At 44.4% G+C, this 25599-nt stretch overlaps 1 protein-coding gene across 1 annotated transcript in view; it reads left to right on the top strand.

Moving 5' to 3' along the window:
• Positions 1–25599, top strand: part of adam10a (ADAM metallopeptidase domain 10a) — a 59065-nt gene that overhangs the window by 6677 nt on the left and 26789 nt on the right. The window contains exon 2 of the mRNA XM_035521087.1: positions 6703–6853. Within this exon, the coding sequence (XP_035376980.1) occupies positions 6703–6853 (151 nt within the window). The remainder of the gene's footprint in view (positions 1–6702; positions 6854–25599) is intronic.

Here is a 25599-nt window from a genome sequence, read left to right on the forward strand (position 1 = left end):
ATGTGCCCGTCACGAGCTGTGCTTTGGAGTGGCTTTGTAAAGAATGCACATCAGACATGTATGGGCCCATCTTAGGTGTGTGCGCGTTTTCAACAATGCAACTCCTCCACTGGCAAACATCCTATGGTTTACCTGAAAACATGCATGCTTGCAAGCTTTGGTGCAGCTCTGCTTCCCTTATGCGCTGTGGTATTGCCCACCACCATTGCTCACCGCCATATCCCATAACAATTTATGATCAGATCAATCAGCATGTTTTCAGGAGCAACAAGGCTGATAACAGCTGAACAATATCATTGGTCAGTGGTTACTGTGATATTGCCCTTTGCAATACTGATGGCCCCAAAGGCTGCAGTGTTATACAGTGTTGTAGTATGCGCTGTGAGCGTTCAGTCCGATCACACATTGCGTGATGTTGCGTGGGTGTTTCGATGACCCCTTCTACTCGCATGATTCAGCAAAATGGTGCAGGCCAATCTGTAACTGTCAGTGGCTCAGCAGTTTGCACATTTCAAGGCTTCCAGCAATATGAAGCAGCATTATCACAATAAAACACTGAGTGCTCATGTAATCCTACTGCAGGATCCTGCCCTCACACTCTCTGAGTTATGTCTCTCAGTGTCTCAAATCGTTCCACTCTGAGGACATTGTCCCTACCCCTCTGTAGTGATGACCTACACTCACCCACCTGCCGCAGGAAACGGGGCAGCTGTTAGTGCTTTTAAACCAAGTCCATTCTCCCTGCTGCTACGCACATCTCAGCCAGAGAAAGCACGAGCCCAACTCTCATGGCTCTCACTGAGCAAATTGCCCTGCTTTTTGAAGCGACAAATGTTGGGTTGCTATAGAAACGGAGAGTTAAGCATCTGATGGTTGTCGTTGGTCTATAAAATTATATGTCCTGCTCTTACTGGGCTGTGTGCTGGAAGATTGCAGTAGTCCTAAAAAGTCTGACACATTTATGACGAACTCATCCCCAAAGTGGATGTTGTAATCCCCTGTTGTGGTCTGTTTCATTAGGTCAGCATGTATTGCGCTGATTATAAAATGGGCCTGAGTACTGCTGGGTTTGAAAATGCCTTGCAAATCGTGTAGCCTTTCTGAGTTTTCAGAAAGGCATTCTCTTTTTAGAATCAGATGACTTGCAGGTGTATTGAGTGACAGGTAGAGCTTGAGGTTCTATTACCTGGCTAAGTACAGGCTGTAATGCATGTATTGATGACTTTAAATCTACTAGCAAATAATATGGCTTCACCACACTATAATGTTTTTGTTAAAATTACATGCTGCCCAAGCTTTGCTGTGTAAGTGTAGAGAGGGAGAGCTGAGCTTGATGAGATGTTTGATCTTACGAAGCCTTGCTGGAAAATGTTTGGATTTGACAGATGAATGGAAGCAAGTTGCTAGTGGCACCGTAGTCCTGAGGCCTTCTCTCTCTCTCACACTGTCCTCTCTCTCTATCTCTTTGTGTTTGCATGCATGTTTGAGCATGTGAAGAAGGGGCACAAGTTTGCAGTCTTGCACATGTATATTAGTAAATCTGGTGTGTGTGTGTGTGTGTGTGTGTGTGTGTGTGTGTGTGTGTGTGTGTGTGTGTGTGTATTTTTTAATAACAATAGTACCACTGGGGCAGGATGCCAGAGCATAATTTCTCTTTAATGTGTCAGAGAATCTCCAGTGTGGCTGTGCTTTAATTGAATTGATAGGCCCGCATGTGAGAAATCCATGATGACATGCTCACACTCATCTTTCCCTCTGCCCTTCCTTTCCGCACACTCCTCCTCTGCGTGAAAGCACTGCTGGGTACTTAGACAGCGCTTTGATTTCGGGTTTGGGTGCCTGAGTGTTCGAGAGCACCGGGTTTTTTGGGGGGACGGGGTTGTATCTCCAGTCCTTTGCAATATACACTGGTAATAAATCCCAGCAGAAAGAGGGCCTGTTAAGGAACACCATTTCATCAACGAGTCCATCACCTCTCCCTGAATATCGCCTGCTCTGTTTAAAGTGTGCATCATTTTTCAGACTTTCTCCATCTTTCTCCTCTGCTTCCCTGAAACTGTGCTATCTGCATTTTCTGTTGTCTGTTGTTCTTGTTGACTCTTTGGTTTTCCAGTAGAGACTGTTGGACTTTCTGCTCTGTTTCCTCAGTAGTACTTTGGTGTAAAATATGTCTGGCTCTGCAGCTCCAAGAGGTGCCTACAGGGGGCACCTCTTATGCCTGCCCTCTCATGGCCTTCAATCTGGCTGCTCCTGCCCATAGGGTTCATTCTAATTGTGTTATACCACCACCAACGAATGGAGCCTCTTCAAATTCCGCCCTGCATCTACATAGAGGCACATGGAGGTGTTTAGCAACTTTTGTTTACATTTTGTGATTAGCTAATGGCAGATTTTATGGGCAGAGGAGGTGACATCAGTTTGCTTGCTCTGACATGCTGGATGATGGATGTGGACTGCAGCCTGTGACAGTATACCGACCATGAGTGATTTCGTGAGGTACTGTTTCCTAGACGTAGGTCCTTAAAGCAATTTTACCACAAGACCTCTGCAATGTTTAGAATCGATTCCCACAGGATAGGAAATCTTGGTATAAATTACAGAGATGAGAGTGGCTGCTTGATTTACGCATTGCTGTCAAAAATAATCCATTTGTAATGCCTATCTTTTGCTGGTCACTACTACAAAACATTATTGCTGCAGGAAACATTTAATTAAGCATTATCTGTCTAGGGATATTATGAACCAGGAGACTTGGGGTGTGTTCAGACCTAGTAACTTTGGTTCAGTTAAAACATTAGAGAAAGTGTGAAAGTTTCCTTTGGAACTCTGGTGTGCAACAAATAAGCGGACCGAGACCGCCTGGGCAGGTGGGTCCGTTTCTAAACAAATTCTGGTGTGGTTTATTTGAAGTCTGAACACAATATAAACCAAAGGCATCTAAATGAACCAAGCACATGTCAAAAGTTGCAACACTATATGTGCTGCAACAAAACAGAATGCATTGAAAACAAAAAATGTTTTTCACTACAGGCATGGTACAGGCATCGGAAGCGTACATCGTCTTCTCTTTGCAGCGTACCTTCTTTGGTATGTGCACCGGAGGAATTCTGGAGTTGTTTTGACTCTATCCATTTTTCTACCTCTTGCTGTGTTTCCTGATGGTAAAAATACCACCAGGTATACACAACGACGATAAGTGGTTAATCCCATACTTACACACATATATGTGCGTCATACGTCAATTGTTTAGACCGTAAATGAATCAAGCTCCAAGTCAGAACACTCCCTTAGCTCTGGTCTAGTGGTATCTCACAGTGAGGTTGCAGATTGCAACCGATACCCCTGAATACCTCTTTTAAATGCATTTAGAAAAACAGGCTACTTCAGTATCACTGTGATTTTAATTTGTCTCTCTGCGATTTTTGAAAGGCCACACCAGTGTATAAATATATTGTTTTCTGTCATCTCCTGTACTGAATTTGCCTTATTTCAATTTGCCTTGTTTTCTCACTTCTTTCATGATGAGGATTCACCCTCCCTTGCTTTTTCTTGTGCTAAATAATAAAAATGATCCTCCATTTGTCAAAATTTGGCTTCTCAAACTTCTCATAACACAAAACACCGATTCTTCTTTCCACATCTTCCAACCACTGCTGTAGCGCCCTGTAGCTTTAAGTTTAATGTAGAAGTTTTAAGTCAAATCACAATTGCAATTTTTAGGACTTTGGCAGGTAAATGCCAAACAAGTAAATTAAACCTCCAGCACTTCCATGCTTGAGAAAAAGTGCGAAAATTATTTTCCCACAGTATATGACAGAATGGCATGGCAAGTTGCACAAGTACACCGTAACCTCAGCTTACTTCTGTTGGTTATTTTATAGTATGTAGAAGGCATCGGAAAACTTTACTGACACAGGAAGGTGCAGTTCATAAAAATGACTACTATGGCAGATTTAGACAGGACTAAAATCACTCAGGAACGCTTGTAATAATTGTTACCTCACTAACACTACATGTTGCCTCATGTAACACTAATCCGTTTAGCCCTTTAGATGATGAATTATCTTCAGCCTGGATCCTTCCCTTAACCATGGTGGGTAAAAGTGGCTGAACAGGTTGCACATCAGACAGCTCTTTACCGATCATGTAATGTGGGGTGGTTGTGTTTAGTGCCTACAAAGTTTTGAGCATTTTTGTGTATGTATGGTGTTGGTGGTGGTGGGGGTGGCTGCTGTAACTTGTATTTGCTTGTAACAGAACTTGGCTCTATTCCAGCTGTGGTAAAAATTGTTCTCAGTGAGAAAGAATTGGAGAGAAGTGACAGGGATGGAGACAAGTGATGGGGATGACAACGAGAGTAATGAAGAGGCACATAAGTGCTACCCCATCCAGGGTGGAGTTTTAAATCCAAGCACCTTATGTCCCTGACCCCACCTCCAGAGTTCTGGAAAAGGGCTTTAGCACCTTTGTATAATCCACTTCACATGTCTCCAGTAATGCAGGGACTACCCGTTCCTAGAGAGAGAGAAGATGGAGAGAGCGAGAGAGACTCTGTGTGTGTGTGTGTGTGTGTGTGTGTGTGTGTGTGTGTGTGTGTGTGAGAGAGAGTAATGTGTTTGGAATTCAAATGCATGTCAGTGGCTTGCGTTCCTCACAACCAGAGTCTGAGCTGTTCTACTCCTTTTCTCTCTCCAGTTGAGTGGAGGGGTTTATCACTGTCACACAGGTGGAGAGTCCTCCGTCCTCAGAGGACTCTGGCAGACTGCACCCAGCACACATCCTTCTCTCTGTGCTGCTTCTCTTTGGTCCTCTCCTATCTAACTGGTTTTCTCTTTCTCTTCCTTTCTTGTGTGTGTGTGTGTGTGTGTGTGTGTGTGTGTGTGTGCCTTTGTTCTTTTACCAGCATTCTCTGTGCTGACTCTGGAAGTTGTATATATATTTTTTTTAACTCATTGGGTTTCCCACTCTCTCTTTCAGATCATGAAACTTCAATTTGTGTGTGTGTGAGAGAGAGAGAGAGAAAAAGAGAAAAATGAAACCATACCACTTGTTCTTGGATTTCTTCCTTTCCTGCTGGACTGAGAGCTGGAGCTGTCCCACTGCCTGTTTCTCTTCCAGCGGTCTAAAGCGAAGGGCCCGTCTTTCTCTCTCGCATATGTTTTCTTCTGTTCAGCTGGGAAACTGCAGTGCAATTGCCCCCTCGCACCTGCAGTTTGTCCCCCCTGACAAACCCATGCTTTGTGAAAATGCATTACTATCTTCTTGCCAGTACTTTCTCTATGTGTACAAGTTGCTCTGACTGCCTGATAACTTTGCTTCCCTCGAGTCTCTGACATGAGCCAGTCTGATGTTGTGGACATTCCGCATGTCAGGCGCTTTGCGTCTCACTGGGCTATTGGGGATGCATGGCCACCACACTCGAGTCATAACCTTGAAGCTAAAATAGCCTCCCTTATGCCGTTGGCATATAAGTCGAACATCTATGTGACTCATTGCAGAAGTGCTGAATTGCGGTGTGTCCGTGTCATTGACCGTCCTTTATGGTGCTGGATCATCTAGTTACTCGCTAAGCAGAAACAGTCCACAGCAGTTGGGCTCTGATTCAGAAGTTTCCTTTGCGTTGTTAGGAAAGTCTCTGCTGCAAGCGTGCGTGAGGGCATGCTCATGCCTGCGTGCGCACATCTGTACGTGTGTGTGCAGAGCAGATCAGAGTGAGTCTGATTTTTGCATCAAGCTAGAGTGCTCAAAGTGGCAGCAGAAGGCGGAGTTTGTCTGAAAACAGGTGGCGCTTGAACTGCAGGGGGCGAAGGGCAGTGCAGGCGGAACCTGCTGGGCTGTGCTCCAAACCCCACCCCGCCCCAGTCCTTGTGGGCCAGAGGAAGTCACCACACCCGCCTTCCCCTCAGATTATTTGCATATTTTAAATAATCCTTCGCCGTGGGCACTCAACAGGAAGAGTAGCGCATCATGTGCGAGAGTCGAGTGGCAAGCTGCGATCGTTCTTGCTGTTGTCATTCGTACAGAAACAAGGGGGTTGGAGTGTGAGGGGGTGGGTATTACGGTTTCAGTAAAGCTTTCTTCTGCAGTCAGGCTGTTATTAGTTCAGTGCAATCCTGTGCCGGGAAACCAGCTTTTTTTGTGTTGTTTTTAAAGCCAAGAAAGAATGGATGGCAAAAACACGTGCGCATGCACGCAAGTGTCTGTACTGTACTGGTACACAGTAGGCTTCATGTAAGCGCACTGTGGAGTTAAATTCTGTATTCGTTGGCTTTGCCCTTCCTCTCTTCTGCCTCCCTCACCCCTCCTCAAACTCCCTCGAGTCTGGGGTCTGGCCTCCTTCCTGCAGTCACGCACACTGCCTGTTTCCTCCTTCGGGGAGGCTGATGCTTAAGTAACCGTCTACAGTCCCATCAGGGAGATGAGCAACTTGAAATTGTGAGGCAAATGTCTCATAGCAATGAGTGGTGTCCCTGATGCAGAGCCAGCGAGGCAAACGGCAGAAGCCTAGTGGACCAGGGCTAACTCTCGCTGGAGCCAACATCCTCCTGCCTGACCGGGCTTGCTCACTCACCTGAAGCCCCCAACGTTTGTGATCTAACATTTATCTGCCTTTTTTTCTATTTTTCTTTTACTCTTTGTTCTTTCTTCATTTCTTTCACTCACTCACTCTCTCACTCCCTCTCTACCTCTCCGTCTCTGCAGGTCAGTATGAGACTCGCCTGAATAAGTACATCCGCCACTACGAAGGCTTGTCCTACGACACGGGCAACCTGCATAACAAGCACCAGAGAGCCAAGCGAGCACTCTCACACGAGGACAAGCACCTCCACCTCCAGTTCCACGCCCACGGCAGGTCAGTGCATGCCCCCGCTTCGCTGAGCTCATACAGCGGGGTTTGGCTGACGTTTGGCCATTCATCACCCCATATCTTCACTGAGTGTTAAAACAATTGTACTTACGAAAAGGCAGCAGAAACAGCTCTGGCTGTAAGGTTGAGGGTTATTACTCTTGTTTCTTGAGATATGGTCAGAACTCGGAAGATGGGTGTGTTTTCGAATTCGGTTTGTTTTTAAGTGGTTTAGTAAGATATGGTTTTCAGTAGTTTTTTTTTTCGTAACTTCAGATAAGGTTTCTGAAAAATTTTAACTCGGAGTGGGAGAGACAGAAGTTGGAAAGAAGCAATATCCCCTAAAGAGCAGTAAACTTAGAGATTATCTTGTTGCTTATTTGGTGTTGGCGTGTCTGCATGTATATGCAGTTCAGCATGTGTGTGGTTGCGTGTGCGCATGTTTGCATGTGTACAAATGTGGTGGGGAGATGGTGTGGGTGTGTGTGGGTGTGTGTGTTTGCATTTGCCCAACAGGGCAGTGCTGGCCCAGTGACCTTCGCACTAGCAGCCTGTGATCAGGCCTGAAGCTATCCAGACACAGGCGCTGTTGGCAACAGCACACCTTCCAATTTTTTGCTTTCAACTCGTGCCATTTCCGTTCCCTCCTGAGGGCTTTTTTTCATTCACTTCATTGGAACAATTGGCACAGAGTTTCACACCTACTTTTAAGGCAGCAGTTTGGTTCATTTATGGTCTAAACGTTTTGACAGCTAGATACCAGCTGGCGTTTATTCAGTTATGGCATTCTGTTTTTCAGGTGGTAATTATTTTTATAGATATGGTCAGGCTTTTGTTTGTTTTGTAAGAAGACACTGTAGTTTCCCCTGCTTTGTTCCAGAACATGGTACTGCATTTCGGTCTTGTCCACTATTGTCTCTGATGTGGCTGATTTGCTGCTCTTCTGACCCGTGTATGTGTATGTGTGTGTGTGTGTGTATGTGTGTATGTGTGTATGTGTGTATGTGTGTATGTGTGTATGTGTATGTGTGTGTGTATGTGTATGTGTGTATGTGTATGTGTGTATGTGTATGTGTGTATGTGTATGTGTATGTGTGTATGTGTGTGTGTGTATGTGTGTGTGTATGTGTGTGTGTGTGTGTATGTGTGTGTGTATGTGTGTGTGTATGTGTATGTGTGTGTGTATGTGTGTGTGTATGTGTGTGTGTGTGTGTATGTGTATGTGTGTGTATGTGTGTGTATGTGTGTGTATGTGTATGTGTATGTGTGTGTGTGTGTGTATGTGTGTGTATGTGTGTGTATGTGTGTGTATGTGTGTGTATGTGTGTGTATGTGCGTGCGTGCGTGTTGCTGGGGAATGGCTCCTAACAGTAACAGCCCACCCTTCAGAAAGCCAGGCCAGATAGTCACAGTCCTCTGCCTCTCTGGACAGTCAGGGGTAGAGCATGGTTCCAGTGTCTTTTGGAGACAATACTTTGGGTGTGTGTGCGCGTTTGTGTATACATGTACGTGTGTAGGTGCATAAAATAAATACTACTGCAGAGAGGGTTTCATTAACGGTAACCTGAGTCAGAGTATGTTCTTTGGCAGTTTTCCTGAGCAGGCTAGTCATGCAGCACAGTGCTCACCTCCTGCTCTACTGACTCGCCTGTAGACCAGGATTCCCCCAGGTCCTTCTGTCCCTCTCCTGTCACTGTTAGACCCTTGGAGCACAATCCCATATGGAGTCTTTAATTAGCCATTAACATGAGGAGTTAGCAACATTACCTGCTGATATAAATGTTCTTTCAGGTAAACAGAAGAGCATTACTGACCAGTAGCATAGCCGTTTTTGGCTGTGTTGTGAAGGAGGTGGTCATTTAGCAGCAGAATCCAAAATGTAAGCTTTTTGTTTTTGCAGTTTTACAAAGTGTGAAATTTTTCCACACAATAATAGATGTAGTAGGTTTTAAATCTGCCTACTGATTTTCTAAGAAGATTCTGAGTAATTATCATTAAATAAATAAATAAATAAATAGACTAATGAATAATATGATTACTAGGGCAAAAACAATTTAGCTAGCAACTAAATGTCTTTTAGTGGAACTGAACGTTTGAACCAATATTGTAAAAATATATAAATACACTATTATACTAGTCAGGCTGGTTGGAGTGGCAGCAGAATGGAAGAACAAGAAGCATTGAAAGAAGGAAAACAATAGTTCTGGAAATTGCCTCTCCGCTCCCTCTTTCTCCTCCTAACCCCCCTCCTCTGTCCGTCTGTGAAAAAGTTTCCAGCATGCGCAAAATAAGCTTGTGCAGGAAGGTGTCCATTCGTCCTCTCACTCCAGTGACTTTGTGGGGAGAAGAGGCTGTGGCTTCAGTAGTAAGTAACTGCACTTACGCTGCAGAAGGTTATGAAAAATGATATGATTCATAGACATGACTGCATGCAAAATGAATGAAGTGTGAATATTCCCATGAAAGCCCATCGTTAAGATGCTGGTTCACTTCCAGAGCACAGGAGGGTTCAAGTTGCACATGTTAATCTGAAGCACAGCCCTTAATGTCCCCATTAGATCCTTTCTAATATAGATTACGTTATCCATGGAATGGACATTCCAGTGGTATTTGTGTGACTGGCTGACGGCAGTAATTCCCTGATGCCGTGATGTAGAGAAAAACAAATGCAGCATGCAAGCACACACGTGCACACATATGAACGCACATACACGTGTGCACACACGTCATACCCTAATGTGAGTCAGATTTTGGTAATGCCAGAGAGTGAATATGCCACCACTGTAAGTGTGTGTTGTGTTTGTGAAGGAGGCCCAGCTCCCACTGCAGCACCAGAACTGTAGGTTGCTGCGTTGTGTGTTAGCACCGGAGGCTCCTTCTGAAGGGATTGTGCTCAGCAGTGACAGCTCAGTACCATGTATGTGTTTTTTTTGTTGTTTTTTTTTATGTGTGTGTGTAACAGTGACTTTCTCTTTAAAGTTAACTGGCGAAGTTACTTGACGCGGACATGAAATGATGTGTTCACTTGTCCTCCTGCATTATTCATGGTTTCCCTCATTACTGTTTTATGCAGAATTTAATTGACAGTGTGATCAGGTTTGTGTGTTGTCTTTTTAAAAAAAAAAATGTAATTATTTTTTTTTAAAATATTATTTTTATTTATTTATTTTTTTTAAAGAAAAAATACCTTAGACACTGCTCTCTCTGTCTCTGTCTGTCTGTCTGTCTGTCTGTCTCTCTGTGTGTGCGCGTGCGTGCGTGTGCGCGTGCGTGCGTGTGCGCGTGTGTGCATGCGTGTGTGCACGTGCTTGTGTGCTTTTTGGGGTGAGTGCTGCTTCTTATTCAAACCCCTAGGGGCTCTGACCCCACGTGACCTCGCGTTTGGTCTTCGGCCCACAACTATCAGCCGTGCTTCAGAGGTCCAAATTTAACCGGCGAGCAGACTGTACAGAAAGAACCTTTAACTGGATAGCAGTCACACGCACGCACACACACTCATACACACGCTTCTCCAAACTACTAAATTGCACTGTCTACTCATTTTGTATTTTGTATTTGTCCTGTCCTGTATTTATTATTGTTTATTTATTGTTTATTTAATGACATTTTGCACTATATTGGACTGTTTGCACTTGTGTAGCATGTTGTCTGTTGCAATGTTGTTTTTATGTTGCACCATGGTCCTGGAGGAACATTTGTCTCGTTTTTGTTGTGTACTTGTATATAGCTGAAATGACAATAAAACCTCTTGAACTTGAACTTGAACTGTTCTGAAACGTGAGTAATCATGTGAAGTATGTGATGCAGTTTCAATCGGAAAAAAATATTTTCTCTGGTTGTTTACTGTGTTCAGTAGGAAAACCCCTGATTTTAGCTCCCAGGCTGTAACTTGGCCATATACGCACCCAAAATAAAATTTTGTTTCTCTGTGTCTTTATATGTTTCTGTGTGTCTTTGAGAGGCAGAGAGGAAGAAATGTTAGCATGGCAGTTGGGTGTGTGTGTGTGTGTGTGTGTGTGTGTGTGTGTGTGTGTGTGTGTGTGTGTGTGTGTGTGTGTAAGGGGGAAGAAGCAGGCTAAAATGAGCGTGTGTGTGTGTGTGTGTGTGTGTGTGTGTGTGTGTGTGTGTGTGTGTGTGTGTGTGTGTGTGTGTGTGTGTGTGTGTGTGTGTGTGTGTGTGTGTGTGTGAGTGGTTTCTGGACGTCTGTGCCAGGCTGTGGCTGTTGTGGTCAGATACAGTGTCTGGTCTCACCAGGCCGGGCAAACCTGCGCGGGAGGAAGTGCCATGCGATTAAAAGCAGATAAATGTACAGCTCTCCATTCTGACCTTTTTGCTGTCCTTGCTCCAGCCCAGGAATACGAAGTTGCATGCAAGACCCAGCAGGGGAGCCTCGATCTGGGCAGACTAGCCGCGTGTGGCATAGGGCTGAGCTCTGGGCTCCAGGAGCTCTGAGACTGAGTGTGCGGACTACCCACAAGACCGACCTTATTCATTTAGAAAATGCAGAACTTACTCGACTTCCTGCACGCTATGCCCCACATACATTGTGTGTACGATCGTGTGTGTGTTTGTACATGCGCGTATGTTCAGATGTTTGAGCTTTGTATAGCTGTATAAGATGCAGGGAGATGGGCACAGAGAGCGCGCTAGATGCAGCTCCGTCTGCCTCTGTCCGCTGAAGCTGTGGAGCTTTGTTGTGGTGTTGTGTGGCCTAAACTTCTCTATGTCCTTGCGTTGCTCTCCACATGCTCCACTCATGATGTTATAGCGGCTGCCAGTGCTGGAAGGCCAACCACATTGCAGTACGTTCCTCCCAGCAGGGCGACATTGAATGACAGGAGCATTGCGTTGTAGCATGACTCAACAGTCAGGTCTGGAGGACGGTGTGATGTTTCTTCTTCTCTAGTGAAACTTGTTTCCTCTTATTGGTTTCTGTTCTTGATGGCTTTATTCATTAAGGTGAGTGTAGTTGCTCCATGGTGAGAGGTCATTGCTGTGTACAGGGCCACATCGCTGTGTACAGCACAAAGCAAGATCTGCAATTCACATTTTGTTTATGCGGAGTGTAATTTTTCCATGCTCCCTCTCACAGCAGGACATCCTACAGAACAGGAAGGGGCAGTGGCTCATTAGATTGGAGTTCTGGGGGAGTCTGGCAGTTAGTTAGTGTCAATACTAATACAGATGAAAGTGTGGGTAAGGAAAAACAGCTCAGCTTTAAATACTAAGTGTGGTAAATATACACCATGTTTAAAATACATCTGGGGGGGGATTTAATTGGCAAGGTGTAGTTGGAACTCTGTTCCCCCATCATCCTTGGCTTTTGTTGCAGGCTCCTTGCAAAGAGAGCCGTCTTTTGAGTGCAGTGGTGTTCCCCAAGCACTCATCCCCACTGCAGTTTGTGAGCAGTATAGTGGTGTTCCCCGGATCTGATCCCCAGTGCGGTTTGTGAGGGGTGTAGTGGTGTTCCCCTGGCACTGATCACCAGTTCTGTTAGAATCCAGCCCTCCTGGGCTGCGTCAGCTCTCTGGCCAAACACTGTCCTCCTCCATCTCTGCCATACTGACACTGCCTCCCACATGTCACTGCTGGGTTAATTAGCGTCCGTGTGTCTGTGTTTGTGTATGCAATGATACAAAAGTTGGCCCATTTTAGCTTGTTTCTTCTTTCTGTTCTTCTTTTACTCACATTTTGCTTTCATGCTCTGCATTTTTCTCTTTTTTTTCTTGCGGTTGTAAGCTCACCCCTACCGCCCTGGTGATGCTGTTTGACTGGTTTATGGTGCAGTGACATGGCCCCTGATGTGAACTGAGCTTCTCGTCTGCTCTTGGGGCCAGCCTGCGCAGTGCCACTCAGAGCAAAGGCTGTGTCAGGTTAACCTCAGGAGTGTGGTGGTGGAGAGACCTGCATCTGCCTGACACATGGGCTATGTCTCCTGGTCTAGTGAGCAAAAGCTGGCAGCTGCCATGAAGTATTGATGAAGATAAGGATGATGATGATGATGATGATGATGGCGATGCATTACTATGACCAAGATTGCAATTTAAGGAAGCAACAGTCAATATGGGAAAAGCTGAGCAAGTCGTTTTCTCTCTCTTGCGCTCTATTTTTCTGTTTTTTCTTTGTCTGTCTGTCTGTCTCTCTCTCTCTCTCTCTCTCTCTCTCTCTCTCTCTCTCTCTCTCTCTCTCTCTCTCCTCTCTTTCTCTTCCTCCCTGTCTCTGTGTTATTAATAGTCCTGCAAGTCTCTGAGAGGCTCAGGGAGAATGATCTCTCTCATCCTTTTCCCCATTAGTTGGGCTGTCCGCCCTGCTTCACCCTCCCCCCCTCCCCCGTACTTGCTCTCTGTAATGTCACGTCATACGAACACAAGTTAAGCAAATCCTCATTGGCTACTGAAATAGATGGGCTGGCTCAGGCCTGGCCCTATGGGGTGTGATGCGTCAGAAGCAAACCCAATCGCTGATGAGTTCATTTCCCGCAACCCAGACCTCATTTTGGTTAGCAGCACAAATGGTTTCTGCAAGGGCTGTTTAGAACTAACCACGGAGAGAGATCACTGGAGCAAAGGACGGACAGCTCATTATAAAATAAAATATCTTTCTTTACCTCTGTTCAGCATGAGATATCAGTTAAACTTGATGGGGGGGGGGCCCCCTGGGAGCCAAGCAGGCCCTTGCAACCTCTCTCTGCTCTCTGCCTCCTCCTGGACTCTCACCAGGGTGGTGCCTGCGTGCCTGCCTGCCTGCCTGCCTGCCTGCCTCTGGGACCGCCCCAGGGAGAGAAGGGGTGAAGTGGATGGGTCAATCCTGCCAGTGCTGAAGAGGGGGGGGAAAAAAAAAGAAAAAAAATGCTCCTATGGACTGCAGTCTTATTATGCTGACAGCTTGCTCTCTCTCTCTCTCTCTCTCTCTCTCTCTCTCTCTCTCTCTCTTTCTCTCTCCCCCCTCTCTCTCTCCTCTCTCTCTCTCTCTCTCTCTTTCTCTTTCTCTTTCTCTTTCTCTCTCTCTCTCATTTTTAAACATAAGAACATTGAAAGTAAAGAAAGAAAGGGCCTCTGTTTCGAGGAGCAGAGGGGGTCCTGGGTGTGGACTAGGGCCTCCTCCCCATCAGGGAACAGGGGGTGAGTGAACAGCCCTAATGTCATTGTGAGGCAGAATTCACTGCTTTCATGTGTGTGATTCACCACACCGATCAGTACTTGGCTTTCCTCTCCTGCAAAACTGCATCAAACCCAGTTGTCCTTTCAGAATTCACTGCACTACAGACTTGCCAGTTAGTTAAAGCACACAGGTGATTGCTGCACTATAGATTGTTCAGGAAAGGAATATTGGGGTTGATAATGCAGCCTACCAACCCAGGTGCTTGTACCTAATGTTCCTCACAGTTTATGTTGACCCTGACAATAGAGAGGGCTGAATGGGAGCTGGGAGAGAGAGGGAGTGGGAGGGAGAGAGAGAAGGTGGAAGAGAGAGTAAGGGAGGGAAAGTGGAGAATGTCATTGCCTCAGTACACTTGGTTAAGTGACAGCTTTTTTAGCCAGTGCTGGGCCCTTCTCCCAGTGGCCAGGTGACATTTCAGACATTTCAGCTGTTACTGAATGTGTGTGTGTGTGTGTGTGTGTGTGTGTGTGTGTGTGTGTGTGTGTGTGTGTGTGTGTGTGTGTGTGTGTGTGTGTGTGTGTGTGTGTGTGTGTGTGTGTGTGTGTGTGAGATATCAGAGGCCTTCCTCCTGAATGTCACTGTTTGTTTTGGTACCTGTACTCTCTGTGCTAATCTCTCTCCTGCTGATATTAGTGACATCGACCCTGTAGGGGATTATGGGAGGGACAACTCAGCGGAATGCTTTGGAAACGAGGTATTTGTAATCAGGGCGGTGGTTTGAGTTCTTGTTCAGTTGGATTAAAAATAAAAACATCTGGTGACTCAAAAACATACCAGTCAAAAATTCTTAATTAGATTATAGTTTACACCCAAATGAATGTTATTTGTTTAGGGTGGGGCCTCTTCCTGTATTGGGCCACATAGTTTGATAAAAATTGTTTGAATGGAGTTGTTTCGCTCCATCAAGTACAGTAAAGGAAACAAAATACCAGTCGTCGTCTTTATTTCCAGAGAAATGTTGAAATTGGCAAAATGTTCGAGTGGTATTCTGAAACACTTCATGTTTCTTGGATTTGCTATTTTCTCAGCATGGTGCGTAACAGTATGAAGGTGGGAGGGTGCTGCAGGGACTGGGTGAGGTCATGCACACTGACTTCATGCTGCTCTGGGAAACATGGTGGGGTAGCACCACACGCATCTCATGTGATGAACCCCCTCCCCCCTTTTCATTCTTTAATAAGCGCAAAGAAAATCGGGATTACAGGAATGCACACACACACACACACACACACACACACACAGATACGCGCGCACGCACATGCACACACTACACACAAATAGCCACCCTTGTTACATTTTATCTTTTCATAATGAAAAATAAGTGTGTGTAGCAGGGCTGGATTTCATTTGGTCTCTGTGTAGCCATAAGGCTGCAGGTGGTGTCTGTTATTAGAGAATATCTTAATAGAGAACTCTCTTGCCCACTCACACACTCTCTCACACATGCAGACAGTCTCTCTCTCTCTCTCTCTCTCTCTCTCTCCTCTCTCTCTCTCTCTCACTCACACTCACACACAGACACACACACACACAAAAGCTTGCTTGCTCTCCGTTCACAAGGTATTCTGCTCTTTGTTACTACAGAGTGGGAGTTATTGCAAGGTGATGCTCACTGTGGACTCCAAAACATCTCCTCCATCAGACCGCATGCTCTCAGTAGAGCAGCATGCACCGAAAAGCCATATACAAGAACAGCTTCACATAACCTTGCGTCTGTGTTTTTAAATCTTGTGTTTTTTGATCTACAATCATTTTCAGTTTTTTCCTCATCTTTCCTGCCTTCTCTAAACTTGTACAGCTTTGCCCAGTTGCCAGTCCCAGGGAAGAGGGAACTGAAAATGCGAGGGCCAGTCAAGAGAGTCTCTGAGACAAACACCCCCCCCCCCCCCCCCCCCCCCGAACCTTCTCCAAGTCTTTTAAACTCCCAGAACTCCTCAAACTTTTTATACCATTATTATTTCATCTTAAGTGGAGGCCATTCTGCACCAGTATGGTGGATGTGGATCCATGTGCCCAGGGAGTAATGCAGCATTTGTTGCCATGGCTCCCAGGCTTTGTTGATGATGTAGGAAGGTGTTTGGTTTGTCTCAGATACAGTCTACCACACTGTGTGTAACTAATGAACAGTGAGCAGATGCCAAATCTCAGTTTTTCCTTTGTTGCATGCAGAGGATGGAAAGAAAGCTTTAGGGCAGGGCAGAAAGGTGCTTCACCTTTGGCTGCTTTTCCTCATAGTGTGGGAGATGTTGGCATGCTCTTTGAACACAAGCACGGGGGGGTGTCTTCTCCCATATCTTCGTTCCTTGCCCACTGTGATCCGTCTTCATGAATGCTTAACAGGCTACTCTCTCCAGTGACCTCAGCAGACGGACTTCACCTTCCCACACAGTAAAGTTCTAAATGATCTAAATAATGCAGTGTGTGTGTGTGTGTGTGTGTGTGTCTGTGTGTGTGTGTGCTGGATGAGTCTAGCTCTTGAGAGTTGGGTACAGGTGGGGCACAGTTCAGCCATGCCATGAAGGTTCTGCTGATGCTTAATGACTGTTTAATGGCAGTGGCCCACAGACACAACTTACAGGTTGGTAAAATGTCTGTTGGGTTAAAAATGTCTTTATTTTGAGTTTCTTTATCCAGAACTTTGCCTGTAACAATGTTTTTATTTCTCTCGCTTTCTGCACCCCCCCCCCCCCCTTGTCATTCTTGTGTTTATTTTGCATTTATGGCATGGTCCCCAACAAACTAAAGACCTTCTGACCCTGTTCAGGAGAGAGTGTGCCTATCCATAACTGTGTGTGTGTGCATGTGTTTGGGTTTTTTGTGTGCGCTCAATAACTATGGAGATGCAGGAATGTGGAATATGTAAGCACCTGTTTTGTTTAGATGTACATGAGGAGACGACTGTCCTTCAAGCAGAGCTACAGCACAGTTTACTACAGACAATAGCATAAAGACTACTGGCTTTCAGGCCCGCTTGACATTTACAAGCCTGCAGGGATTTATACATCAGTTTCTGTTCTTTGTTGTGATAATTCATATTATAGTGTTGATATTGCTCATCTCCAATGTAGGTTTGCTGAGCTGTAATTTAGGGGGTCCTGTGCCATGGGGAGGGACTGTGTTATGTGGACAGTGCAAGGGTCAGTGTGCTCAGCACCTCCTGCAGGCCAATGACTGTCAGCTTTACTCAGCACCCAGCATGTGGGTGTGGGTGTTTCTGTTCATTTTTTCCGTGTTTGTGTTTTGTGTGTGGTTGAGCAGTTGAGCTGTGGCCATATTTATTGTTGGTGTCTGTGGTGTTGTCTCAGGTGTACAGTTATGAATTATGGCGTGTGGGGGTATGCGCGTGTGTGCGCGCGCGTGTGTGCGCTTGTGCGTGTGCGTACGCTCGTGTGTGCTTGCGTGTTTGCGTGTGTGCTTACGTGTGTGTGTGTGTGTGTGTGTGTGTGTGTGTGAGACATAAGTTGAGTAATGACTCTAGATCAGGGGGAATAGAATGAGCCTAGAGAGTCTTGCACGTATGCGGTCCTGTGTGCATGTGTATGACTAAGAGCAGCGTTTCACTGGCACAATGTACTCTCTCTTCCTCTCTCTCGTGCTTTCCTTCTTTTTGTCTCTCTCCCTTTCTTTTCCTATCTCATCCCTCTATTTAACAGACTGTATTAAGGAATCTATTTCTATTTTCCCTCTTATTCCTCTCCTCCCTCTAGTTCAGAGAATTTCCCCCCCTTCTTTATTTTTCTGTATTTTTCACAATCTTTCTATCTCTTCCTCTCTCTCCTCCCCTCTTTCTCTGTCTTCCACAAAACATCATCTCTCTTTCTCTACACCCCCCACCTCCCTCTTTCCCTGGTAATCACAAGCTTTGACTGTCTGCTGGTGTTAGTAACATCCTTGCTCTATGCTATGCTATGCCAGTGATCTGCCTTTTGTATCCTAAACCCCGCCCATGTGACCCCACACTCAGAGAGGCGGGGCTACAGGAGGCGGGTCCATCCCAGGTGAGGTGTAATAGAAGAAGGTTCTTTTCTTCAGAGCTCACCTGCTGTACCCTGACCTACTTTAGCTGCCATTTCAATGAGTCTGCTTTCCACATCTCTCCCTCACGCTTTCTCACTCACACTCTGACTTTTTCAGGACACAGTGTACTCTCACTCATACTCCCTCTTTCTTTCTCTTTCTTTTTTCTTCCTGTCCCCCCGCCCTCTCTCTCTCTCTCTCTCTCTCTCTCTCTCTCTCTCTCTCTCTCTCTTTCTGTCACTGAAATAAATATACACACACACACACACACCCTTACACTACCTACTATCCAGATTTCCTTGCAGCCTCTTTTGTTACATTCTTGTATGCCTGTCAGTAGTGTCTTCCATCATGTTTCTTTCTTCCTGTCCTTAATTAAAACATATCACTCCCCACCTAAAGCCATTAGGCAGCTCTCTGACTATAACTGACATCAGCTAAAGTTCTGTCCCTTTCAGAGGATGCCTTTAATTACAGTGTTAAAGGGGAGTTTGGCTGTGCTGAGTGCTCAGTAATTGGATTTTGAGTGTTGGGGGCTTTAAGTGGAGGCAGTTTGGGGCAGGGCATAAGGGGCGGGGCAGAGGGCTGGGCTCCAGGTCCCCACGCAATCACCAAGGAGCCACTCAGTCTGCTGAAACCTGAACTGCTCAGAGACTAGAGTCTGGGAATGCAAGCCCAGCCAGAGTTGAGATCTGCTCGCATAATGGAGTGTGCTGGTAACTCCTATAATACACACACACACACACACACACACACACACACACACACACACACACACACACACACACACACACACACACACACACACACACACACACACACACACACACACACACACACACACACAGTTACAGCCTCTGGATACTATATTCTATAATTGATATATGGATATATGGATCTTCCACAGAAGTAGATTTCATTGGTGAATTACATTTTGTTGTTATCTACAATTATTTACTGTTTTCTGTGTTTTGTATCATATTCTCTGCCTTCCATGGTAACTAATGAAGGCCCAACACTTGACTGTTCTGGTGAGAGGGAGCAGGAGGTTGGATTGGCTGAAGCCTCTTTCACTCTCCTCATCAGTCCAGAATGAACCTGCTGTCAAACTCTCAGTACTCGCAATCTCAGTCACTCACTCACTCACTCTCATCTTTCTCTCATCTGATAATGTCTTCCTATTTACACAAGCTGTTTATATATATATATATATATATATATATATATATATATATATATATATAATATATACATATATAAAACCAATTCAGTTCAGTAAGCTTTATTGGCATGACCATATTAAGCTACAGTAAATGCATGATCAATCAAGAAGAACAAACAATTGACAATAATAATTATTGTGAAAATAACTATAACCAGCAGAAAGGAATTCATAAGTATACTAAATAGAATTTAAGTTGCAGGTTTGCAGGTCTGGCCCACACTGCCATTTATGGTTTAGTGCTCTATTCACAGTGCTCCAGGTTTGCCAGCTGTCTCGCAGCTGACACAGTGCTGAATATACCCCTATGCTTTTAGTAATGAATCCCAGAACCCCCATAATTTCATACGGTAAGGAGCAGCAGCCAGTGCAAAATGACAGTCGTCTATAATCATTGATTGTGTGTGTGTGTGTGAGAGAGAAAGGGAGAGAGAGAGAGATGGAATAGTGTGAAGTACTGGGAGGCAAGCATTAAATGAATGACCTAATAATTCTCCAGAACAGAAGGGGAGTCATGTCTCCTGGGCTCACCCAGGGCTTCCCGACCCTTCTACTGCCACACCACTGTGATGATGTAAAGGGGATCGCACCAGTCTACCCCCTCACTGTGACAAGTTTGGATCAACTCACCGTTTATCATCTTCCAGGGGCTGTGTGAACTCTATATCAGTCTGGTTCAGGGACCAGTGCTTTCAGACCCCACAGGAAACATGATTTCTCCCATAGCTTCATCATAACATGGCATTAAACAGTGCCTGCATAGTACTTGTCACACTGCAGTTAAATGTTCTCAGCCAATTATAAGTGCTACAAATCTTCTCATCCTTGTTTAAACTCTGGTGCTGTTTATTTATTTAGCTCAAACTTTGTTTGATATGCAGCATGGTATGCATTAATTTGCTTGTGAAGCCAGTGGAAGCCCTATTGGTGCTGGGCTTCAATGAGATGTTTTATGACAGATTCAGATGTTTGGGTTTTTTTAATATCTATCTATCTATCTATCTATCTATTTATTTATTTATTTATTTATTTATTTATTTTATTGGAGCAAAGATCAGCATTTACTGGACAACAGGCGGCTCAGATGCCGCTGCTTCTGTGTGGGTATCATGAATGCTGTTTGCACTCTGCAAGGGTATTGTGAGTGCTATTTACATATGCAAAAATATCTCTGCATTTATTGAACTGATTGCAAACTTTTAAATAGTGAAACAATGACTAAAGGGCTCAGTGATGCAGAGAAGTTGATAGAAAGCTAGAATTTGCATTGCTGCCTAGATACATGAAAAAAACTCTTAATTTCTTCTTATTTTCTGGCCTTTTGTAATCACCATTTGTATATATTGTGAATAAATTTCAATCTTTTTCTTTTACTTGCTAACAGTAAAACATCTGGTAACTTTTGTGAGCGTACGTTTTTTTTGTTGTGTCTTTCCATTATTGCCAGCTCTGCTTGCCCTGTCAGAGAACATCAGCTGCCAGTCATCAGGGTGGTACCTTTCAGAGGGCAGCCTGCATGTTGTTGTGGAGGCAAGCGCGAAGCCCGGCATGTGGGGTTATTCCCTTACTGTCACTGTCACTTCACTGAGTGACATGCAGAGCCCATGCGTGGTGAAGTGTGTTGACAGAGACCGTCACCCCCCCCCTGAAGGAGAGAGGGTGGGGTGATGGGGATTGTCACTTCAGGCAGGTGAAATGGATGCTCCGGCTGCTGTGCCAGAAAGATGGCTCTTTGGTTCGGCACGTGTTTTATTGCCTGTTAGACCAGAGTTCAAGATCTGGGTTCACCACATGGTGTATTAGAATTGACCATGAAGGGCATTGGATGCACACTCCCCACCTCCTGGTATGGTATTAAAAACTGAAACTCAGGTGTGTGCTCCCCGAAGGGGAAAGCAGTGTGGTGACAGAGACCATCACCCCCTGAAGGAGAGAGGGTTATGTGATGGGTATTGGCACTTCAGGCAGGTGAAATGGGTTCTGTGGCAACTTTGGTCTGGTGGGGCATTTGTTTATCGCCTGTAGTGCCTTTGTTAAAGAGCTCAAATGTGGACTCTGGGAGATCCTGAGGACTCGGTTGAGAAACACTGACATAGAAGATAAATTGTTAAATAGATATATATAGTTAAATAAATAGTAATAATATAGAACCGATGTGTTTGATGTTGTAAGCATATTAGATGCAGAGGGCGTTAAGGTGTTGGAAATTGCTTCTGAGGGGTTTATATTAACCATAAAGGAAGGAGCCATGCTGTCTTTTCTGTTTGAGTGGTGCAGATACACACATCTAGAGAGCAGCAGGCAGGTGTTTGATGGTGAGATGACTGAAGTCCAGTTCTGAGTCAAATGTGGCCTCAACTGTGTTTGTGGCCTAAGATTTTCAGGATTAAAGAACAAATCTTAAACTGTTTTTTAAAAAAAATTTAATTGGCTTTTTTTTTCTTTGTCAAGGGGTGGGGGGAGAGAGACTGGCATGCCTTTACTCTGGTTTCTGAGTCTACACTTAAAACGGTGTTTGTCAAAACTCCAAATATTTATGTATGTCCTCCAAATATGTATTTATAAAATATATAACATGCTTTCCCATCCTATCCTTCTGTTCTGCATGATTTCGATTGCAATATGCCTTTTTATGAGACAGACAGATAGAGAGATAAATATTATGGCAGGTGGAACAAGTGTGTAGCTTGTGTTTGTGTTTTGGAGTTAGGATGTGCTTTCAGGGGTATGATACTAATTGAGTGCTCTCTCTGCAGGGGCTCTGAGGGATGGAGCACACTAATGAGGCTCTGAGTCATGATCTAACAGGCATAATTAAGGGGCCTCCACTGAGGTCTATGGACAAGGCCATGAAGTCGCCTGTTGCAGGGCAGAAAAAAAGTGTGTATGTGTGTTTTCACATGTTTGAGTGAGTGATGGTCTGTGTTAAAAGCACATGTTTATATTTGTGAGGGGTAAAGAATCCTTGTTTTTTTATGTTAAAAAAAAAAATCTTTTCACACCTTATATCTTCTTTAACCTTGATTAGTATGTGCTTGTGGTAAGTGGAGGTTTTCAGGTGACAAGCTTGGATGAAAGTAAGCAAACATTCTCTACCATGTTTTCCACAAGCCACTTCTGAATCTGTCAGGTGGTTGTGCAGTAAATCTCCCTGCTATAGACACTTGGAGGGTCCCTTGACCAGATCCCACTACCATACTCCCTTTCTTACAGCTCAGTCTGCTTTATCATCCTCTTTCTCCCCTTACCTTCCTGGATCTTATACAGCACACAGGTGTGTAGTTTTATTACCTGAAAGACTGATTGGCAGGTGTGTGTGTGTGTGTGTGTGTGTGTGTGTGTGTGTGTGTGTGTGTGTGTGTGTGTGTGTGTGTGTGTGTGTGTGTGTGTGTGTGTGTGTGTGTGTGTGAGAGGGTGAGGGGGGTGAAGAGAGAGAGAAGGCTGTGCTAAGTTCTTTTGTAGGTCTGATCGAAGTGTGTTCGCGCAACCTGCAGAGTCTTTCTGCCTCACCGGTGCTATCAGCCTGACTCTCAGTTACTATTTTTGGTTGTTTTTCTTTTTGTTTTGTATCTCTGCTTTCAGAGACCACCAGTGCTCCTGATTGCTGCAGGCCAGGAAAGGTATTGTTGACTCCACAGATCTACACTGACCGAGAGTATAAATAGATCTGTTTACAGTCCCTCTATATGGGGAGAAGTATGAGCTGATATTCTTATGTTTCTTGTGACCAGTCTCAGTGTTTATCATCATGTCCGTGTTTATCATGCCCAGGCCTGTGGTTTAGGGTCCAGGATTGTCAGGTGACTTGGCTGACTTTCGCCTCTCTTCTTGTGGTTTTTGATTAGGGAAGACTTTCTGCTGTTCTGTCTTTTTAAATTGGCTGCTGTGTGTGTCTGGTCTGGCTTCTTCAACCTGTCCATTTGGCCCTATAGGACTCTGTCCTTCTCTCATTCTGCCTCTCTCTCACCCTCCTCTTCTCATTCTTTTCTCTGCAAGTCTTAATTTGGGTGCAGGTGCGGGTGTGTGATCTTTCTTTAATGGGTCTGATAGTATCCCAACGGACTGACCATGGTGTTTCAGCCTGCATTGAATGTGCCTGTATTAGGATTCCTCAATGTATTGTTTGCTGTTCGTTATTTGCAATGTCACTCTGATATAACAAGATGCTGCAATATACAAATGAGTTGTCAAACAAATTCCCAAGTTTATTATTGTGTGCTGTGATCATTTTGACCAAACAGAGATGCTCCAGTTGATCTGAGAGATGTTCCAATGAATGACAGCATTTACACGACAAAACAAACATGTCAGAATAATGCGGGAAAGTATCTAAATATGTCATATCAGGTGTTCACCAGTGTATTTATAATATCAAGATCAAGATATATTTGAAAGGCAACGTGCAGCAGTGTAATCGCAGTGCGATGCATATCCATATCCTGTGGCTCTGCCACAGAATATCTAAGACAAGATGTCCAGGGAAGATGATAATATTGTCATCACTTTGGTATCAGCATGTGTCTGTTTAAAACCATAACACTATCAGACTGATTTGAGAAATATGTCAGCTCAGATATTGAATCCATCTTCCCACCACAGCGATTTGCCAGTATGACTTCTGTTCTGAACAGTGGACTTCAATTTTAAAGGAGTGTTATTCTACCACTACTTAAACACTTTCTCACAGCAGGCCATTATTCACCCATCAATTTGTTCTATAATTAATCCTGTTATCATGTTTTACTTTTATTGTCTAAGCAATATGGAACTGTTAGGTGTTGGTGTTCATTTCTACTGAGAGGGATGTGGAAATATGAATATTCAATGCACATATTTGTCAGTATGTTCAGATGTGTCTGTCCTGATTAAAGCAAAATGTAGTAGCTTATACTTGAGATGATTTCTTTCTCTCTCTCTCTGTGTCTTTCATTTTCTCCCTCTTACAAATAATGACATTTTAATTAAGACATTAATTCTCTAGCTCTCCTGGGATTTTATTTAATGAGCCATCTCCTAAAATAATTCAGCTATTCTCTTATTTCAAGTTTAATTTTTTTTTCATGGTGTATTAAACGGGTGTACACTGGTTTTTCTCTCTCTGAGTGTGTGTGCACATGTGTTTCTTTGTTTGTGTCTGTGTATGGCTGAATTAGAGGTGTGTGTGTGCGCGCGCGCGCATCTTCACTTTCTAAACCCCGGGTGTGTGTTTTATAGACACACCCTTTCTCAATTCTCTCTCTCACACACACACACACACACCAGGCTCAGCTGTGTCACATTATGGTGGGTGGCACTGCCCTGGGGGACTTCATATTCGCAGTTGTACAAGTGCACATGGTTCCCACGCACATTAATGCAGGAGGGGTGGGGGATGTTTGTTCGTGTGTGCTTGCATGTCCCACTCTACTGTCAACAGAACAAATTGCTTATATCCTGCACTCGGCTACTGTGTTCCTTATTAATCCTTTTTGTTTTTGTGGTTATGCAGCACAATCATTCAAAACACACAGAGACACTTTACAGCTCACCATGAGCTGCTGGCTTGTCTGCTGTTTGTTTTTAAGTCAGTGCCAAGAAACATTTCTACTAATCAGGCTTGGCTTAAAAACTAGTAGTTCTTAGGATATGTATCGGTGTTTGTTAAAAGGATGATGCGCTACACAAATAACAAAAGACCTTGCAGGCTTGAGTTTGCCAGCTGGTGACACATGATGTGCATGATGGGAAATGTAGTCTTATGGTGTCTTTCTAACATAATGCTGGGAAATGGAAATTATATAGTCCCTGCCAGAGTGCCCATTTGTGGAACAGAGCTGTGTAAGAAATGCCTTATTGGTCCAAATTACAATTTTTGCCTTTTGAATTTTCTATTGGTCTGGTGGGGGGGGGGGGGCATTTGGGTATGCATGCGCAACTTATTGCTGACATCTGAGGCATTATAGTCAAGCAGCTGCTTCCAGCAACAAAAAAGCCCATTGTGTGTTTTCATTCTGAGATCTGTGGTGCCACTCGCCAATCTTGTGCCCATTGGATCCTTGTGCTGGAGCAGTCACTAGTGGCAGGTATCCGATAGCAGTGTACTAAGAATACGTATGGAAACGTACTGTAGCTTTAGCCTCTCTAATCTGCAGGTGTTGATCATAGTTTTCACTCAGAAAAACGCAAAAAAAAAAAAAAAAAAAAAGGCCTTTTTGTCTAAATAATAAACCTTGTGATTCTTGTCACATTCTGAAAAGTGAGGAATAATGTTTGAAGGTCGTTGACATTAACCAAGTGCCAAGCTCAAGGGCCAAGTATACACTGTGTCCACAATTATCGGAATTGTATTTTTGAAGATTCATTTTATTATTGA

Source organism: Electrophorus electricus, chromosome 21 (genome assembly GCF_013358815.1).
Source record: "Electrophorus electricus isolate fEleEle1 chromosome 21, fEleEle1.pri, whole genome shotgun sequence".
NCBI lineage: Eukaryota > Metazoa > Chordata > Actinopteri > Gymnotiformes > Gymnotidae > Electrophorus > Electrophorus electricus.